The 13,894-nt window shown below is 43.0% G+C and overlaps 1 protein-coding gene across 4 annotated transcripts in view; it reads right to left on the bottom strand.

The window, feature by feature from the left end:
- Positions 1 to 13,894, bottom strand: part of EGFLAM (EGF like, fibronectin type III and laminin G domains) — an 82,583-nt gene that overhangs the window by 20,838 nt on the left and 47,851 nt on the right. For all 4 annotated transcript variants that reach the window (XM_064403795.1, XM_064403792.1, XM_064403793.1 and 1 more), the window contains exons 8-13: positions 10,713 to 10,828; positions 10,151 to 10,472; positions 7,111 to 7,211; positions 5,758 to 5,858; positions 4,534 to 4,678; positions 2,506 to 2,695 (exon numbers count right to left, since the gene is read on the bottom strand). In XM_064403795.1, coding sequence (XP_064259865.1) covers positions 2,506 to 2,695; positions 4,534 to 4,678; positions 5,758 to 5,858; positions 7,111 to 7,211; positions 10,151 to 10,472; positions 10,713 to 10,828 — 975 coding nt within the window. The remainder of the gene's footprint in view (positions 1 to 2,505; positions 2,696 to 4,533; positions 4,679 to 5,757; positions 5,859 to 7,110; positions 7,212 to 10,150; positions 10,473 to 10,712; positions 10,829 to 13,894) is intronic.

Genomic DNA, 13,894 nt, shown 5'->3' with positions numbered 1-13,894 from the left:
ATCATCAACTAATCTTATTAGCCAAAATGAGGTTGTCGACCCTCTTGTCCACACTAAAAGGGATCCATATCATCAACATATGGGCTTTGTAAGAAGCATCTCTATTATGCTGGCATACCAACTTAAATAACAAGAAGGTTATTTCTTCTTGCTGGATTTTAGCTGAAATTGTTGCAGAACAAAAAAAATCTAATTTGCTTCTTAAAACTGGTATCTATAAAGCCAAACTATACAACTGTCAAATGTACACCTGATTGAAGTTCTTGTTGAATTTAATTCCTCCTCTACTTTCTGATCAAATAGCTCTCCCCTTGTCAATAGTAACAAACTGATTACACTATCTGCATACATTAAGAAAGACCAAGTTATGGTGTACAATGGTAAGCACACCATTTGGAGGGGCTTAGTGTCTTATAGTAAACTAATCATTACATATTTATTTTGAGGGACATTGAAGTATCAGCTCTGAGATGACCAAGGTTTCATGAGGCAGTTCTGGCAATAAACACTGTGGAACAGTTTTGCAGCTTGAGGTGGTTGACAATGCTCATCTTTGCTGCATCTGCTCCAGTGCTAATGTTGGCAGTATGTTCAAACAGATCAGACTTAAACAAAGTCTTTGAGAAACAGAAAAGAACAAGGAAGACAACAGCAACAGACCAGTCATGGGGTCCCTGATTTGAGAAACAGCTTGAACAGGAGTAGTCTTGATATTTGACAGGCTGCTCTCCCAACATCCCAGTGGCTTTTCACAGCCTTTGTGCCAGCATAGGTGACTGTGCTGAAGAGCCAAACCACAAGTGTGGTGGCTGCATTTCCTTGGCTCCAATGGCAGATGAAGAAGGAGAGAAGCTGCAGCAGGAATCCCAGGTTCTGCCATGCCTGCTCCAAACCATGCCCAGTGGTTGGACCATCCCCTGTTGGTCCCTCAGCCCACAGTGGGACCTCTGCTGTAGCCAGAAGAGAGAGCAGAGAGATGGATGGACCCCTCTCCTCGCCACCCTCAGTTCTATGATCCATGTAGCACAGCACTCCTGATTTATATACTGTGCCAACAGAAAAAAATCTCCAAGGGACTGACTTGCAAAAGTCATTCCTAAACCCTAGCAGAGCTTACTTGCAATTTTTTTATTTTGAGTTATACTTACATGACCTATTGTTTGAAGTCTCTTCTGGTACAGTTTCATATAAATGTGTGCAGTCACACAAGGACAGCAAGGCTTTATCAGTCAGTTTCAAGTCACACATGGCAGAGCACAGCATTTATTTTCATTGATGTTGATTGTTAATGCAGTAGTGTGTGGAGCATTCATGGATGGGAATGAAGCTAGCTGCATCCCAAAAGGCAATAGAGATTAGGGCTAGAGAAGTTCAGCAGGGCTTTCATCTGTCTAAATTCCATAGATTCTCACTCTATCGTGAAATTACACTCTGACTCCAAAATCTTACTCTTTTCAGTAACTGTTTCTTTGGCCAGTATGTTCTACTCCTATATTGCACAGAAGTTTGGCCATGTTATCTAGAGAATACAGAGCAATTGTTAAGAAGTTTCTCATAAATCATTTCCTTCTCAGGATGTCAAATGCACAGCTACAGAAGAGAAGAAAGATGACTTTGTGTCCAAAGCATGGCAGGGAGAGTTCAGGGGTATGGAATCTATTTCTCACTGTTAGCACTTGCCTTCTGTCTTGAGTTTACCCTTATTTTTATATTGTTTAGACTGGGAGATCATTAAAGCAAGGATTTTGTTGCCCTGCCTTTTTGAAGTGCCCATTAAAAGGATGAAATAGATGAATAAATAAGACAGGACTAGTTAATTATCTTCTCTACTTCTCCATCTTTTACTCTGTGAAGCAAAAATTTTATAATAACACTTCATAAAGTTGCTAGAAGTATTTATTCCAAGCTATTTTTAAAACATACCATGACTCTGGATAGCAAAACAAAGGATGGTATACAGGAAAGCCTATATATTTCTACAGTGGTTGGGTGTAACACAGAAAGCCCTCTGTAACACCCACAGGGCTGCTGTGGGCCTGAGAGATCCATGTGTTACTTTGGACAAGTGCAATGATATCTTTAGGCAAAATGCATTTTGTTGGGTCTGTATTGTTTCAAACGCAAGCTCAGCACACATACTATTGATTTCTGATGACAGGACTGCGTCAGTCAGGGGCACGAAGAGGTGCCTGAGAGCTGCTGGCAGAAATACCGGCGTGGTTGTAATGATATCTTCAACACAGATCTTACTGTTCGCTCATGAAAATGGGTTTACTATTTACTGTGCACAGTGTGTCCACAAAGGGCTTGCTTGTGCAGTGTGATGAACTGTCCTACTACAGACCCAGCAAGAGCAATGTGCAAAGGAACAGAGGAAAGCCAGGCCAAAAATAGAGACCGCGCCTTCCCCCTCCCAAACCTGGACCATCGCTCAACTTGTCCCAACAGGACAAAAAGTGACCCGGGGTTAGCCACTGACTAAAGACTCCACACCATTGCACTCACCGACATCAGCACCACTGAGAGCTTTCCCCAATGGCCAGGGTCTCATGTCAATTATCTTTCCATTGATGCTCAGAGACTGGACGCAGCCCTGGAAGCCGCGGTTGGTGCCGGTGGCCCTGACCAGCCAGTACACGCTGGGAGCACCGCCAACGTAGAAGGGAGTCTGGAATGTGATCTTGCTGTACTGGCCCTGAAGGGGAGCAAAGCACAGCACGCTGTGTAACAGATATAACACAGGAGAAATCATTAAACCACAGTGGTTTACAACACATTTTTTTCCTCCACGAAGAACTGTGTCAGGGAATGTTGTTCATTGGTAATTCCTTCCTGTTAGTCATTCCCTTAATCAGTCCACCACTTGAAATCAAACTTTTTCACCTGCATCCCATCACGATAACATGAACTACTAAAAGCACAATAAAAAAGACTAGAAATCACTGTTTTCAGGAGAAAGCATGGTCTGTCTTTTGCTGTAATTTCTTCCTTTCTTTCTGCCAAAAAATTGTTTGTCTTCTAAGCTGTAAGCCCTGAGGGATAGACCAATGAGATGTTGTCTTTTGGACAAAACCCAGCAAGTGTTCAGTACTTAATACATATGAAATGACAAAGAAAAGGTAAAAAACAAGAAAAGGCAAAAGCCAATAAAGTTGCAACTTCAGCAGGGTTCTGCTCACTTTGCCATTGCTAAATGTACTGCTCATCTATTTAACAAATCTATAGGAACCTACATATGCAAGTTTACTAAAATTGCTACAGTGAAAGAACAAAAAACATCAAAACCAGCAGAACCTTTTTGGACCACTGACCCAAACTCCAGGCTACTGTGGCCACGTGAGTAAAAATTCCTTCCACAAACTGATCAAAATATGACTTTTGCCTCCTACTCAACAGCTCTTTCAAAACCCCACAGACCTTTAGAATATTCAAAATTCTCAGTTGTTCAGGGGCAGGTTTTACCCACCTGCACTGACCTCTAGCCTAAAATCTTCCAGGATTTTCACCCCTGCCCTGCCCCCATAGCATTTATAAAAATATATTCTATCACCATAGCCTGTATTTCGCCATGCTAAATAAGCTGAGGTTATTGAGTCTGCAGATGTTCACTTGCTCAGTACACTGCAGAAGCTGTACATATCTGCTGCCCTGATTCACATCCGCCCTTTGCATGGCCTCATGGCATTGGTAGCAGCAACACATGACACACTGAAATTCTTTCCTCTGTCATTTCCAGCTGATGAGAACTCAATACACTGCAATTTTTTCTCTTCAGTGCCTGCACATAAAAGTGGAAAGTAATAAGAGATCTGAAGCTGCTTTCTTTCAGGGCTAGGGATGGCATGTTAATAGTGGCTATCAAAGGAAAGACATCTGAAACAATTTGAAATTGCCTTTTCTTCCAGTGCCTTAATTTTGTTTTCTAGCCCAGCAACAGATGAGCAAGTCAAAACATTTTCCTGTATTATATTTTATCTTGTCAGCCTTATATGAACTTGCTGGTGTTAACATAAGTCAGGGCAGAATGTCGATCTCCATTACTATGCTTGAATCTTTGTCCAGAATATGCATGTAATTACACCTCTGCATACAAATATCATGTGGATATATGCATCTTATACATAAATATATACTCATACGCACATATGCATCTAATTTTTATGTCTGAGGAAGCAGAACAGTTCTCTGAGGCTTGAAAAAGAAAGCAATCAAGGACAGCAGCTGTAAAATCTAGTAAACTTCTCATGGCCTGTGTTTGAGACTTGCACAGGGTAGCTGAAGGGTGGCAGAGAAAACATGGAGCACAACAGGGAAACAGTGATGGGATTCAGCCTGAGATATTTATTTCTGTGATTTCTAGATTATGTATTTGGAAGAGTAATCTGTACTCTGATCCTAGTTCACTAAATGTCCTAACACCAATAAATAAAACTGCACCTTTTAAATCTGATCAGGCTTCTGGTGGCAAGAAAAGAAACATCATCACAACCTTGAGAGACCCCAAGATCGAGCCACAAGGGCAGGATTACCAACCTGAGATTTTCCTGTCACTGGAGCGTTGTTGTCCATCTTGAGCCAGCCATTCACCCCATCTCTGAACAATGTGACACTGTGCCAGTTCCCCAGCTTGATTTTGTTTTCACTCGTTATGACTCCAACTCCCGTGCCACAGTTGAACCTGGGAGCATGAGATTGAGAGGGAAAGGTGAGAATCTTATATTGACCAAATAACCAAAAGTTGGTTTTAGACTCCAAATACTATTTTTGCATTCAGGAACCTCTCTGCTCCACGCTGCATATTAGCACAGAAAATTCAGACAGCAAGCCTACATAAGATCTGTTCCAAATTTCAAGCTTCATTATCTGTCTTTCAACGTGGAGAAGACTTTGCATTCTCTGCCCATACCGAGTGCATTGCTAAGCTTGCCAACAGATGAAGCTCTTTCTAGATGGAGGGTGTTACAATCTGAGTTCCTGCTATCACAGTAATTTCTCCTGGGAATTTTTCTAGCTTCCTGGTGAAAGGCAGTGATACGTTAATAACTTTGCTAGTCTACTTGAAACTCAGTGCCAATTGACAGGAAGACCTCCAGGAGAGCTGAATGTGCACAAAATGTCCCATTTTCCCTGACTATCATGCAGTGCAGGTGAACAGAAACACAACTAAGGCATATCACCGACTTTATTATTCCCCACTTCTAAAGAACTCACCCTCCCAATTTAGGAGATCCTGGAAATACTGTTTCACCTGCTTCATGTCTATCAGACTGCAAGGAACACTCTCCATCTTAATTTAAAAACCTAAACAAGGTATCATCTAAACAAAGCATGTAAGACAAAGTTCCTGGCCCCTTGTTGGCACTACATCCTCTGTTTTGCTACATTATCTGCAACCTTTTTCTGTGAAGCAAAAACACTGACTCAATATACCATCAATATACCATCAGCTTAGCAAATACAGTGGCTCACTGGCATTTCTGGTAACACAGCTATGAGCCCCAGACAAATGCCTTAAAGAAAACTGATCATTTTGCCTTGAAGTCTGAATAAAAGAGATCAACAGGGCACATGTTCACACACTAAAGAAAGATGAGAGAAAAAAAGTATTCAAATAGTCTTAAATGAAACTATACTGTCCATTTGGTGCACTGTATGGGGCAGAAGTCAAAGACACTGGAGATATTCATCACATATAGCAGTCCCAGGAGGCAGCAATAGCCCTTTCTCTTCACATCAGATTTAGGATGGAGGTTTTACCTGAACTGGAGGCTACGTCGGATGATTGCCAGTGACATAAAATCACCACGACCATGTTCATTTTCTCCACAGTACAGCAGCAAACCATCTTCAGATTCAGCCTGCAATCATTGTGCCAATATGAAAAATCAAAGCCTCACAATTGCAGATAAAAGCAAGCAGCAGTGTGGGACTTTTCTCCAGAAAAGGGTCATCATTTTTCAGAATGAGTTTTTAACTTGCCAAATCAGAAATTGTTTGATCAGTTTGGAATCCTGCATTTGAAAAACCTAGAAAATCACTGCCTTAACAGTTAAACAATTTAAGACCATCTCTTAAAGTAGGGTATTATCAGACCTGAAAAAAAGCCTGGAAGTATTAAAGACTGTCAGACATCCCATATGAGACTCCGAGTAAAAAGTCTAGCAAGAATGTCCTAGCAAGCCTGGTAAGTGTAGACACATCAGACTCAGTGTGCATGAATACATACACCCTACTTGACATTCTCCATGAGACTGACACTCCTCTAAGCCAAACAAGCTGTGCTGGCAGCATTTCTCCATATGCTCATAGCAGCTGACACAGTGGCTTTTTGCAGCCATCCTGTGTTTTAGAAAGGCAAATTGCCAGAGGAGTGTAAGATCACCACCGAGGCAACTGATTGCTGCTGCTTTAGTAACAGTCTCCTTCCCAGACTGTGAGGCTGCTGAGTCTGCTTTACGTGGGGGTGGGGATGCACCCGAGGGCTTGGCCACCCTCTCTAGAGCCAGCCCTACATGCTCTGTCCATAATGAACAGACAGCACTAACACAAGCCAGCATGGGATCTATCTCCACTTTAGTCCTGCATTTTAAGTAGTATGATATCCTGAATGTATTAGTAGCCTAATACTGTTAGGTGACCCAAACTTCAGAGGGGGGAAATAATGTCCACTTAGATCCTGCAGGGTGGGAAATGAATGCTATATATAGGGCAGTATTTTGCTTAGTATGACAGGATCATCATCTCTTGTCCATAAAGATACTGCATACCACTTGCAAATTCTAATTCACAAAAATTCTGTGTTCTTCAGCCTGTAGCTCATCCGCATGACTGTAACCTTGCCAATGTACATCACTGCTAGTCCACAGCTACTAGTCCCAGGGATTCTCTCATGCAGTGGCTACCAACAATGGATGAAAACCCTCCAGCTGCTTACAAACTTAATTTACATTCACTGAGAGTTGAGCTAGGTCTTTGCAGATGAAGGTTACATACAGGCTCACCACAATTACACTCAAGCTATACTGAAGCTAAGTTACTGCTCTATTGTCCACTACATCAGAGTAAGTAAACAAAATTTAAAACACCAATGTGAGAATTGCTTTAACTTACCCTGAATTCAAGGGTAATTTGAAATGTCTGATAGGACTTTTTCAGTGGTTCAAAGGTGATATATGAGTAGCCAGAGAACTGAGGGTACTGGATACTAATGTCTGAAAAGCAAAGAGGGAAGCATGTTATTTAGCCATTTTCTTCCAAACAAAAATCAATATACACATTTAGTACTAGATAACATCAGGTGGCAATGAAAGGCAGAGTTCTTCTAGAGACAACCATTAGCCAGTAGCAGACAACAATCAGTTAACCTATTGTCTTGTCCTCCCACCACTTTTTACAGCTAATTCCTTTATTCCCAAGGACCTAGTGAACTTGGAAAGAAACAGGATACTGAAGGCCAAATAATGCTCAATAGCTTAATCAGAGAATACAGAGGAAATTTCAGCAGGTTTTTCATTTTTTGTTATAGAATAAAGACCACATCAACTTTATATTTATCTTCTTTTAAGAACTGATCTAACAAAGAGAGGACAAAGTAATTTTCTGTTTTGCAGGATTACAAAAACACACATGGGAAATATGGCCAGACTCTAGGCAGCATTAGTCACTGCTACTCTGTAGCTGCTGCATCCAGCATCTGGAGAATCACTGGATGTCTCATAACAGCAAGGCAGCTTCCAGCACTTCTCTCAAGTCAGCTCAGGGCAGAAGCTAAAAGAAGTGATGGGGAGCAGAGAGTCCTTGCAGGCATCTTTCCATCCCTGACTGCAACAATGGCTCTTTTTATTACTCTTGTCAAATGGCATTATCAACCCTCACCCTCTGCAGTCTTGTGTCAGACCCTGACCCTGAGAGAAAATGAAAATTAGAGATGTCTTACTGCTAGCCACTGTCAGCTGTAAAATTACCTTTGCAGCCTATTTTCCTATGAAGCACTGTTTCAGGCCTGAGTTTTTGTATTGACAATGGATTTTATTCTAATGAGGAAGGAAGGATGAGGATTCCTATTCCTTTTTGCTATTTAAATACTGAGTTTTTCTCACTCAGTTTTTGAATCTGGGTAGAGTTCTCTCAGCGTTTTTGCTTGCAAGGCATATATTTTAGGCTGAGTTGAAGGGGATTGGTGCTATAAACCTGAAAGCAGCCTCAGCAGAGAAAATGATCTCATGTTCTGATCACAAGCAGAACTGACTGGACCAGAGTGGAAGGCAGCTGTTGAATGTGAAGAAAAGTCTGTTTCCATTCAGATTAATGTATTATTTAACAATACTGGCTGCTGAAGACAAACTTGGTACAAAGGAGTATTGGCACATGATGTTTACTCTGGAGTAACACCCTCCCCTGTGAAAAATAGAGGGTTTTGACTGGTGTTAATAGAGTGCTTTACAAGCTGTATATGGCCTTGTCAGTTAAAATAAATCCTCAACTCTTCATACTTGATCAAGGCCTAAAATCATATCTGCAGCTGTTACACATCGCTGAGTCACACCAAATTGTTTTCAGAAGGAGCGCTCTTTGCTCCAACTCCAGTTTAAGAAGATGAAGAACCCTCACTGTCTGTATCCCTGATGCATAACGCTGTGCAACATGAAAGTCTAACATGACCCTGCACAAGAAACCTGGGTCCCTGAAGCTCTGCCCTATGGCACAGTCTTGGCAGATCAGATCAGCATGCAGAGGAATGGGCAGATCAGCTCCTTCTGATCTGGAGCAACAGCACCACCACAGCCAATGGGACATTTTCTTTTCATAAGCCCTGGCATTCACCTGACCCTTCGTCACCAAACCAGAAGAAAAATTACTTCGGGGAAAAAAGTGACCTGTTTATGGCCTGGTGAGGGAGCTGGACTGGCTCACCAGGTGATCTGCTCAGTGTTAACCTTGTGAAAGGGTGGGCTGAGGTCTCTAGAGGGAAAGAACAAGAAGGCAGTGAGGGAAGAAGAAGCAGGACAGCCTCCTTCAGCTCAGCAAGTTCTTGCCATGGCTCAGCTGCTCTGAAAAGAGGCTACAGGATGGGACTGACTGAGACAAGCACATCCTCATATTGAGGATGCTGAGGATCCTCACATTCAGGACATGCTCTTTGAACCAGGGATGAGATTTTGTTCCTCCCTTGCCCCAGTTTGCCTGACATGACTGCTGCACTGCAGACTTGCAGACCATGGGGAAAGCCTCCTCTGGAGGTATTTTTATAATGGGAGTTTTCTCACATCCCTACTGTGGGAGCAAGATCATCTGGACCACACAGAAAATGGGGGTGGTTCAGGGCTTCAGCTGCTGCCAAAATGCAAATGTCAAAGAGGGGTTGAATGTCTTCAGCTTCCACCTGAGGGTGCCATGATTGGATCCTGCCAACCTGGGTGATTAACAACATACCTGCTCCACCATCCCCTGACTCTTAGGTGGGAGACTGAAAATTAACTGCCCCTGTGCATCTTGACACAGGTTCTGCATTCAGCTTTATTAAGGAATTACTTTTTCCTATTAGGTTCTATTTTGTCGGGCCAGGGTTTTATGAGCCTTCAAAAGGGAACCTAATACACCAAGGATAGCTTAGCTATTACCTTTGGAGGCAAAGAATGAGCAGGATGGCTTCTGCTGCAGTGTTAGAAACAAAAAGCTTTAATAAAAGGCAAAATAACAAACGGAAAATCCGAGCCAGGTACAGAGGTCTGCCCCTGGTATAAACATGGTCCTTTTGTTCTCTTCTTTTCTACCTTATGGCCCAGGCGGGACTCTTTGGCTTCTATCCAATTAGGTGACCCCAAGGTTTTAGTGAAGTCTCTGGGGCCCTATAAGGTGGCTTTTCACCTGATCGTTGAGAGAAACTTCGGGGCTTCTTTCCTTTTTTGGGGGACAAAGGCTAGCTTTGCCACTCTGTCATTAGGGGGCACTCTCCCACACTCCCACATTTTCCTACCTCACCGAGGGAAAAAAGGCAAAGGGGATGATGCCTGAACTGCAATTTGCCACTGGTAAGGATCCACAAAGCCCAGCTGGTTATTCCCAAAGCGCACATTGGTGAGCTCTTTGCAAAGCCGCTCCCTGACCCAGGCACAGAACAGCCAGCAGCAGCGGGCACACAGAAACCTGCCTTCCTCGCACGTGTCCCCCGCTTTTCCCAAGTTGCAGTGGCAGCGTGAGCCGCCCCGGTCGTAGTCGTTGATGCAGAAGCTGTCTGCAGAGCACACGGCCTCGTCGCAGGACAGGTCCGAGAGGCGCGCGGCAGGGGACGCGCCGCCCCTGCGCGCTGCCCGCGCCGTGCTGGAAGGCCGTGTGCTGGCAGCAGTGGAAGTTGTGGGCTCAGAAGTGGTTGTTAGGACCCGCGACAGGAGCCTGGAACTAGACCCTGGAGTGACCTTAGTTTCCACCAGAAATTTTCTGTTGCCTCCTTTAATAGCAGGAAGTGGTCTGAGCTGAAAGGAAGCAAAGAAACACCAATTCAATAAAATTAAAATGCTATGGGGAAATGAAATTAATACCTTTCAAGATACAGATCTGAGGCAACAAACATCCTCAATGAAGAAAAAGAAGTGACCACATCACTTATCTAAGCACTTAATATCAGATATCAAACGTATTGACAGGACTGGACACTTTAAAATATCCAGACTGTAAAGAAAACAGAAGTGCCGAAGGCAAATCTTGACATTTACCTCTTCTATATAAATGTCATAGTCTGAATCATCAATATCAAATCCATCACCATCACCAGTCACTGTGTCTGTGATGTACCGATGCCCATAGCTTCCACTTCCCAATTCCTCAGAGCCTGAAAAGACATAACTGGCATATTCAGTTCATATAGTTTTTTTCTCTTTGCACACAGCAATTCAGATCTTACCACTCCCCTGATTCACAACACTTAAATTTGAACTGATGCTAATGTTCATCCTGTACAGACAATGCAAGTATGTCTGGAGATGACAGATCATACACACAGCTTAAAACAAAGTGAAGACCTTCATTTAGTCACTCACTAGGTGATTAAACAAATAAAGCAGGCAAAGGTCAGTTCTCCCTCTGCAAACTGACTTGTATTCATCATTTTTCCATGACAAAGGTTTCAGACTTTTTTGGCATGGACAACATTTTAATGACTGAATTGTTTTTAAGTCAAGCTTCTCCCTTTTGGAAATACAGGCTGCTAATTGCTGCCTTACTGGAACAGCAAAAGAGATAATAAATAGGAACAGCAAAAGAGATGTGTACAGGTAAGATACACTCTTACCTGTTTAGGAATTCATCTATCTCCACTGACTCTGAAACCCCTGAAATTAGTGTCCTATGTGTATTCTTAGACTATTTTTTAAAATGCAATTCAGCATCTTGAAACAAGGAACATGCACAAACACCTTCACCCAGAGGGTTGTTGGGCACTGGAACAGGCTCCCCAGGGAAGTGTCCCCATGGCACCAAGAGCTCAAAAAGCACTTGGACAATTCTCTCAGGCACATGGTGGGATTACTGGGGCTGTCCTGTGCAGGGCCAGGAGTTGGACTTGATGATCCTTGTTGGTTCCTTACAACTCCAGATATTCAATGATTCTACGACCATGTGTTTTTCAAGTACCTAATCTACTTCTGCCACTTCCCAGAGTACTGAACTGTGCTTTGGAGGACTCTGGACTGGGAATGCATAGTTTAAACAGTATGGGGATCCTCATTTCTATTTCAAGAAAGTGTCTGTAACTATTCTGCACTTTACATAGCAAATTATGCCTAAACAATGGCTTGTGCTTATTAGCTATTAAAATTCACCAGGTCATGAAGAAATACAGTAAAAGTAAACAAATCATTACAGTAACTTGTCATTTCAGTGAGGCTGAGAACTGATATTTTTAAAGCATTGAAATAACAGACTCATATATTTTTCCCTCACTTAAAAACAGCATAAGCAACCTTCAGTTTACAGTCTCTCTACTGAGCTGAGTGTACTTACCTAAATGTCTTTATACTCTCTCTTCCTTTGCTGTGATTGCAACCCAGAACTGGCAGGCAGTTATGAAATCCAACATATGTGCACCAGAGATTAATGTGCCCTGGCTGACTAAGTGACTAACACTCTGTATGCTCTGCAGGGGTTACTTATCAATGGGCTTTGCACATTACATCAGCATACAGAAAAATTAGAAACAAATGAGTAGAGATAATGAGGCATACACACTTGCAACCAAGAAAGCATGCTGGACTAGGACAGAACGTGTGTAAGTCTTTCCACTCTAACATGTATACCTAGTCATCTGTAAATAATACATTTCATCTGTACATTAAATAGAAGTATTCAGTACTGAGTTCAACCAAATGAGCTGACCAGAGAGCTCTGCTCTATGACTGGTAGCAAGATGAGGCAAACAGGACAAACTACACCCAGATTATTTCTGCTACTGACTGTGAATGCACAGGCAAAGAATTACTGTTAGGGAGAGACTGCACATTTATGAACTGGTCCCAGTCCTACAAAAACTGGAATGAATTTCACCATGCTAAAATCACAAGGTAAAAAAAAATCTCTTACTCCTGAAAGTGAATACTTTCAGTTTTATAGTCATTCAGGTTAATCACCATACAGAATAATTTTACACCAGGTAGGAGGTTAGGGAGACTAAAGCAAAGAAGAGTAGAGTAGAGTACAGTAGAGGAGAGCAGAGTAGAGTAGAGTACAGTACAGCAAAGCAGAGCAGAGTAGAAAATTATTCTGTTGGAAGGAACCTACAATGATCATCTAGTCAAGCTGCATCTTCTACCCATCACTGCATCAGATTGCCCTTCTTTGGTAAACAGTGATTTGGTAAGACATGCATTTCTACAAAAGAGTTTCCATGTGTAAAACCACGAACATATGCATTACAAATATGATTTATAGTTGGATTGGTTTTGCATTGCCTGGTTTTTGTAGCAGGGTGGGGTTACAGGGGTTGCTTCTGTAAGAAGCTGGTAAAAGCTTCTTCCATATCCAGCAAAGCCAATCCCTGGTGGCTCCAAAGACGGAGATGCTGGGCCAATTAGAAATGATGGCAACACCTCCGTGATAACATATTTAAGAACAAATCAGAACAAAGTTGGTGGTGCAGTTTTAATCCCTGACAGAGAAGAGTAGGAGGTGAGAATATATCAGAACAACACGTAGACACCAAAATCAGTGAAGGAGGAGGGGCAGGAGCTGTTCCAGGCACCAGGGCTGAAATTCCCCAGCAGCCTGGGGAGCAGCCCTTGGTGAGGCAGCTGTGCCCCTGCAGGACAGGGAGGTGCACAGGAACACAGAGATCATCTGCAGCCCTGGAGGAGCCCACGCAGAGCAGGTGGATGTGTCTGAGAGGAGCCTGTAGCTGTGGGAGCTCTGTGGGAAGAGGGCCCTGCTCCCAGGCTGGGGCAGCCTGTCCCTGAAGGACTGCACCCCACAGAACAGTGACCCACTGCTGCAGTGTTTGAGGGGTGCTGTTGCCCATGGCATGGACTCACACTTTAGTAACTGGCAGGGAGCTGCTGTCCATGAGATGGAGCCATGCTGGAGAAGTTCATGGAGAGCTGTCTCCTGTGGGAGGGACCCCATGGTGCACAGGGGAATGACTCCTCTCCCTCAGCAGCGAGAAGCCCTGGGTGATGAACTGACCACAGCCCCCACTCCCTGTCTCCTTGCACTGCTGGGGTAGGAGGTAGGGCTGGGAGGGAGGGAATAGGGTGGGGGGATGTGTTTTTAAGGATTTCTTTTACTTCTTATTATCCTGCTCTGATTTTTTAGTAATAAATTCACTTCATATCTCTAAGTTGAGCTTGCTTTGCCTGTGATGGTATTTGGTGAGTGATCTCTACAGGTCCTTATTTCAACGCAAGAACCC

The sequence above is a fragment of the Passer domesticus genome, chromosome Z (genome assembly GCF_036417665.1).
Source record: "Passer domesticus isolate bPasDom1 chromosome Z, bPasDom1.hap1, whole genome shotgun sequence".
NCBI lineage: Eukaryota > Metazoa > Chordata > Aves > Passeriformes > Passeridae > Passer > Passer domesticus.
The sequence above is the reverse complement of the archived record's forward strand: the minus strand, read 5'-3'. Positions and strand labels throughout refer to the sequence as shown.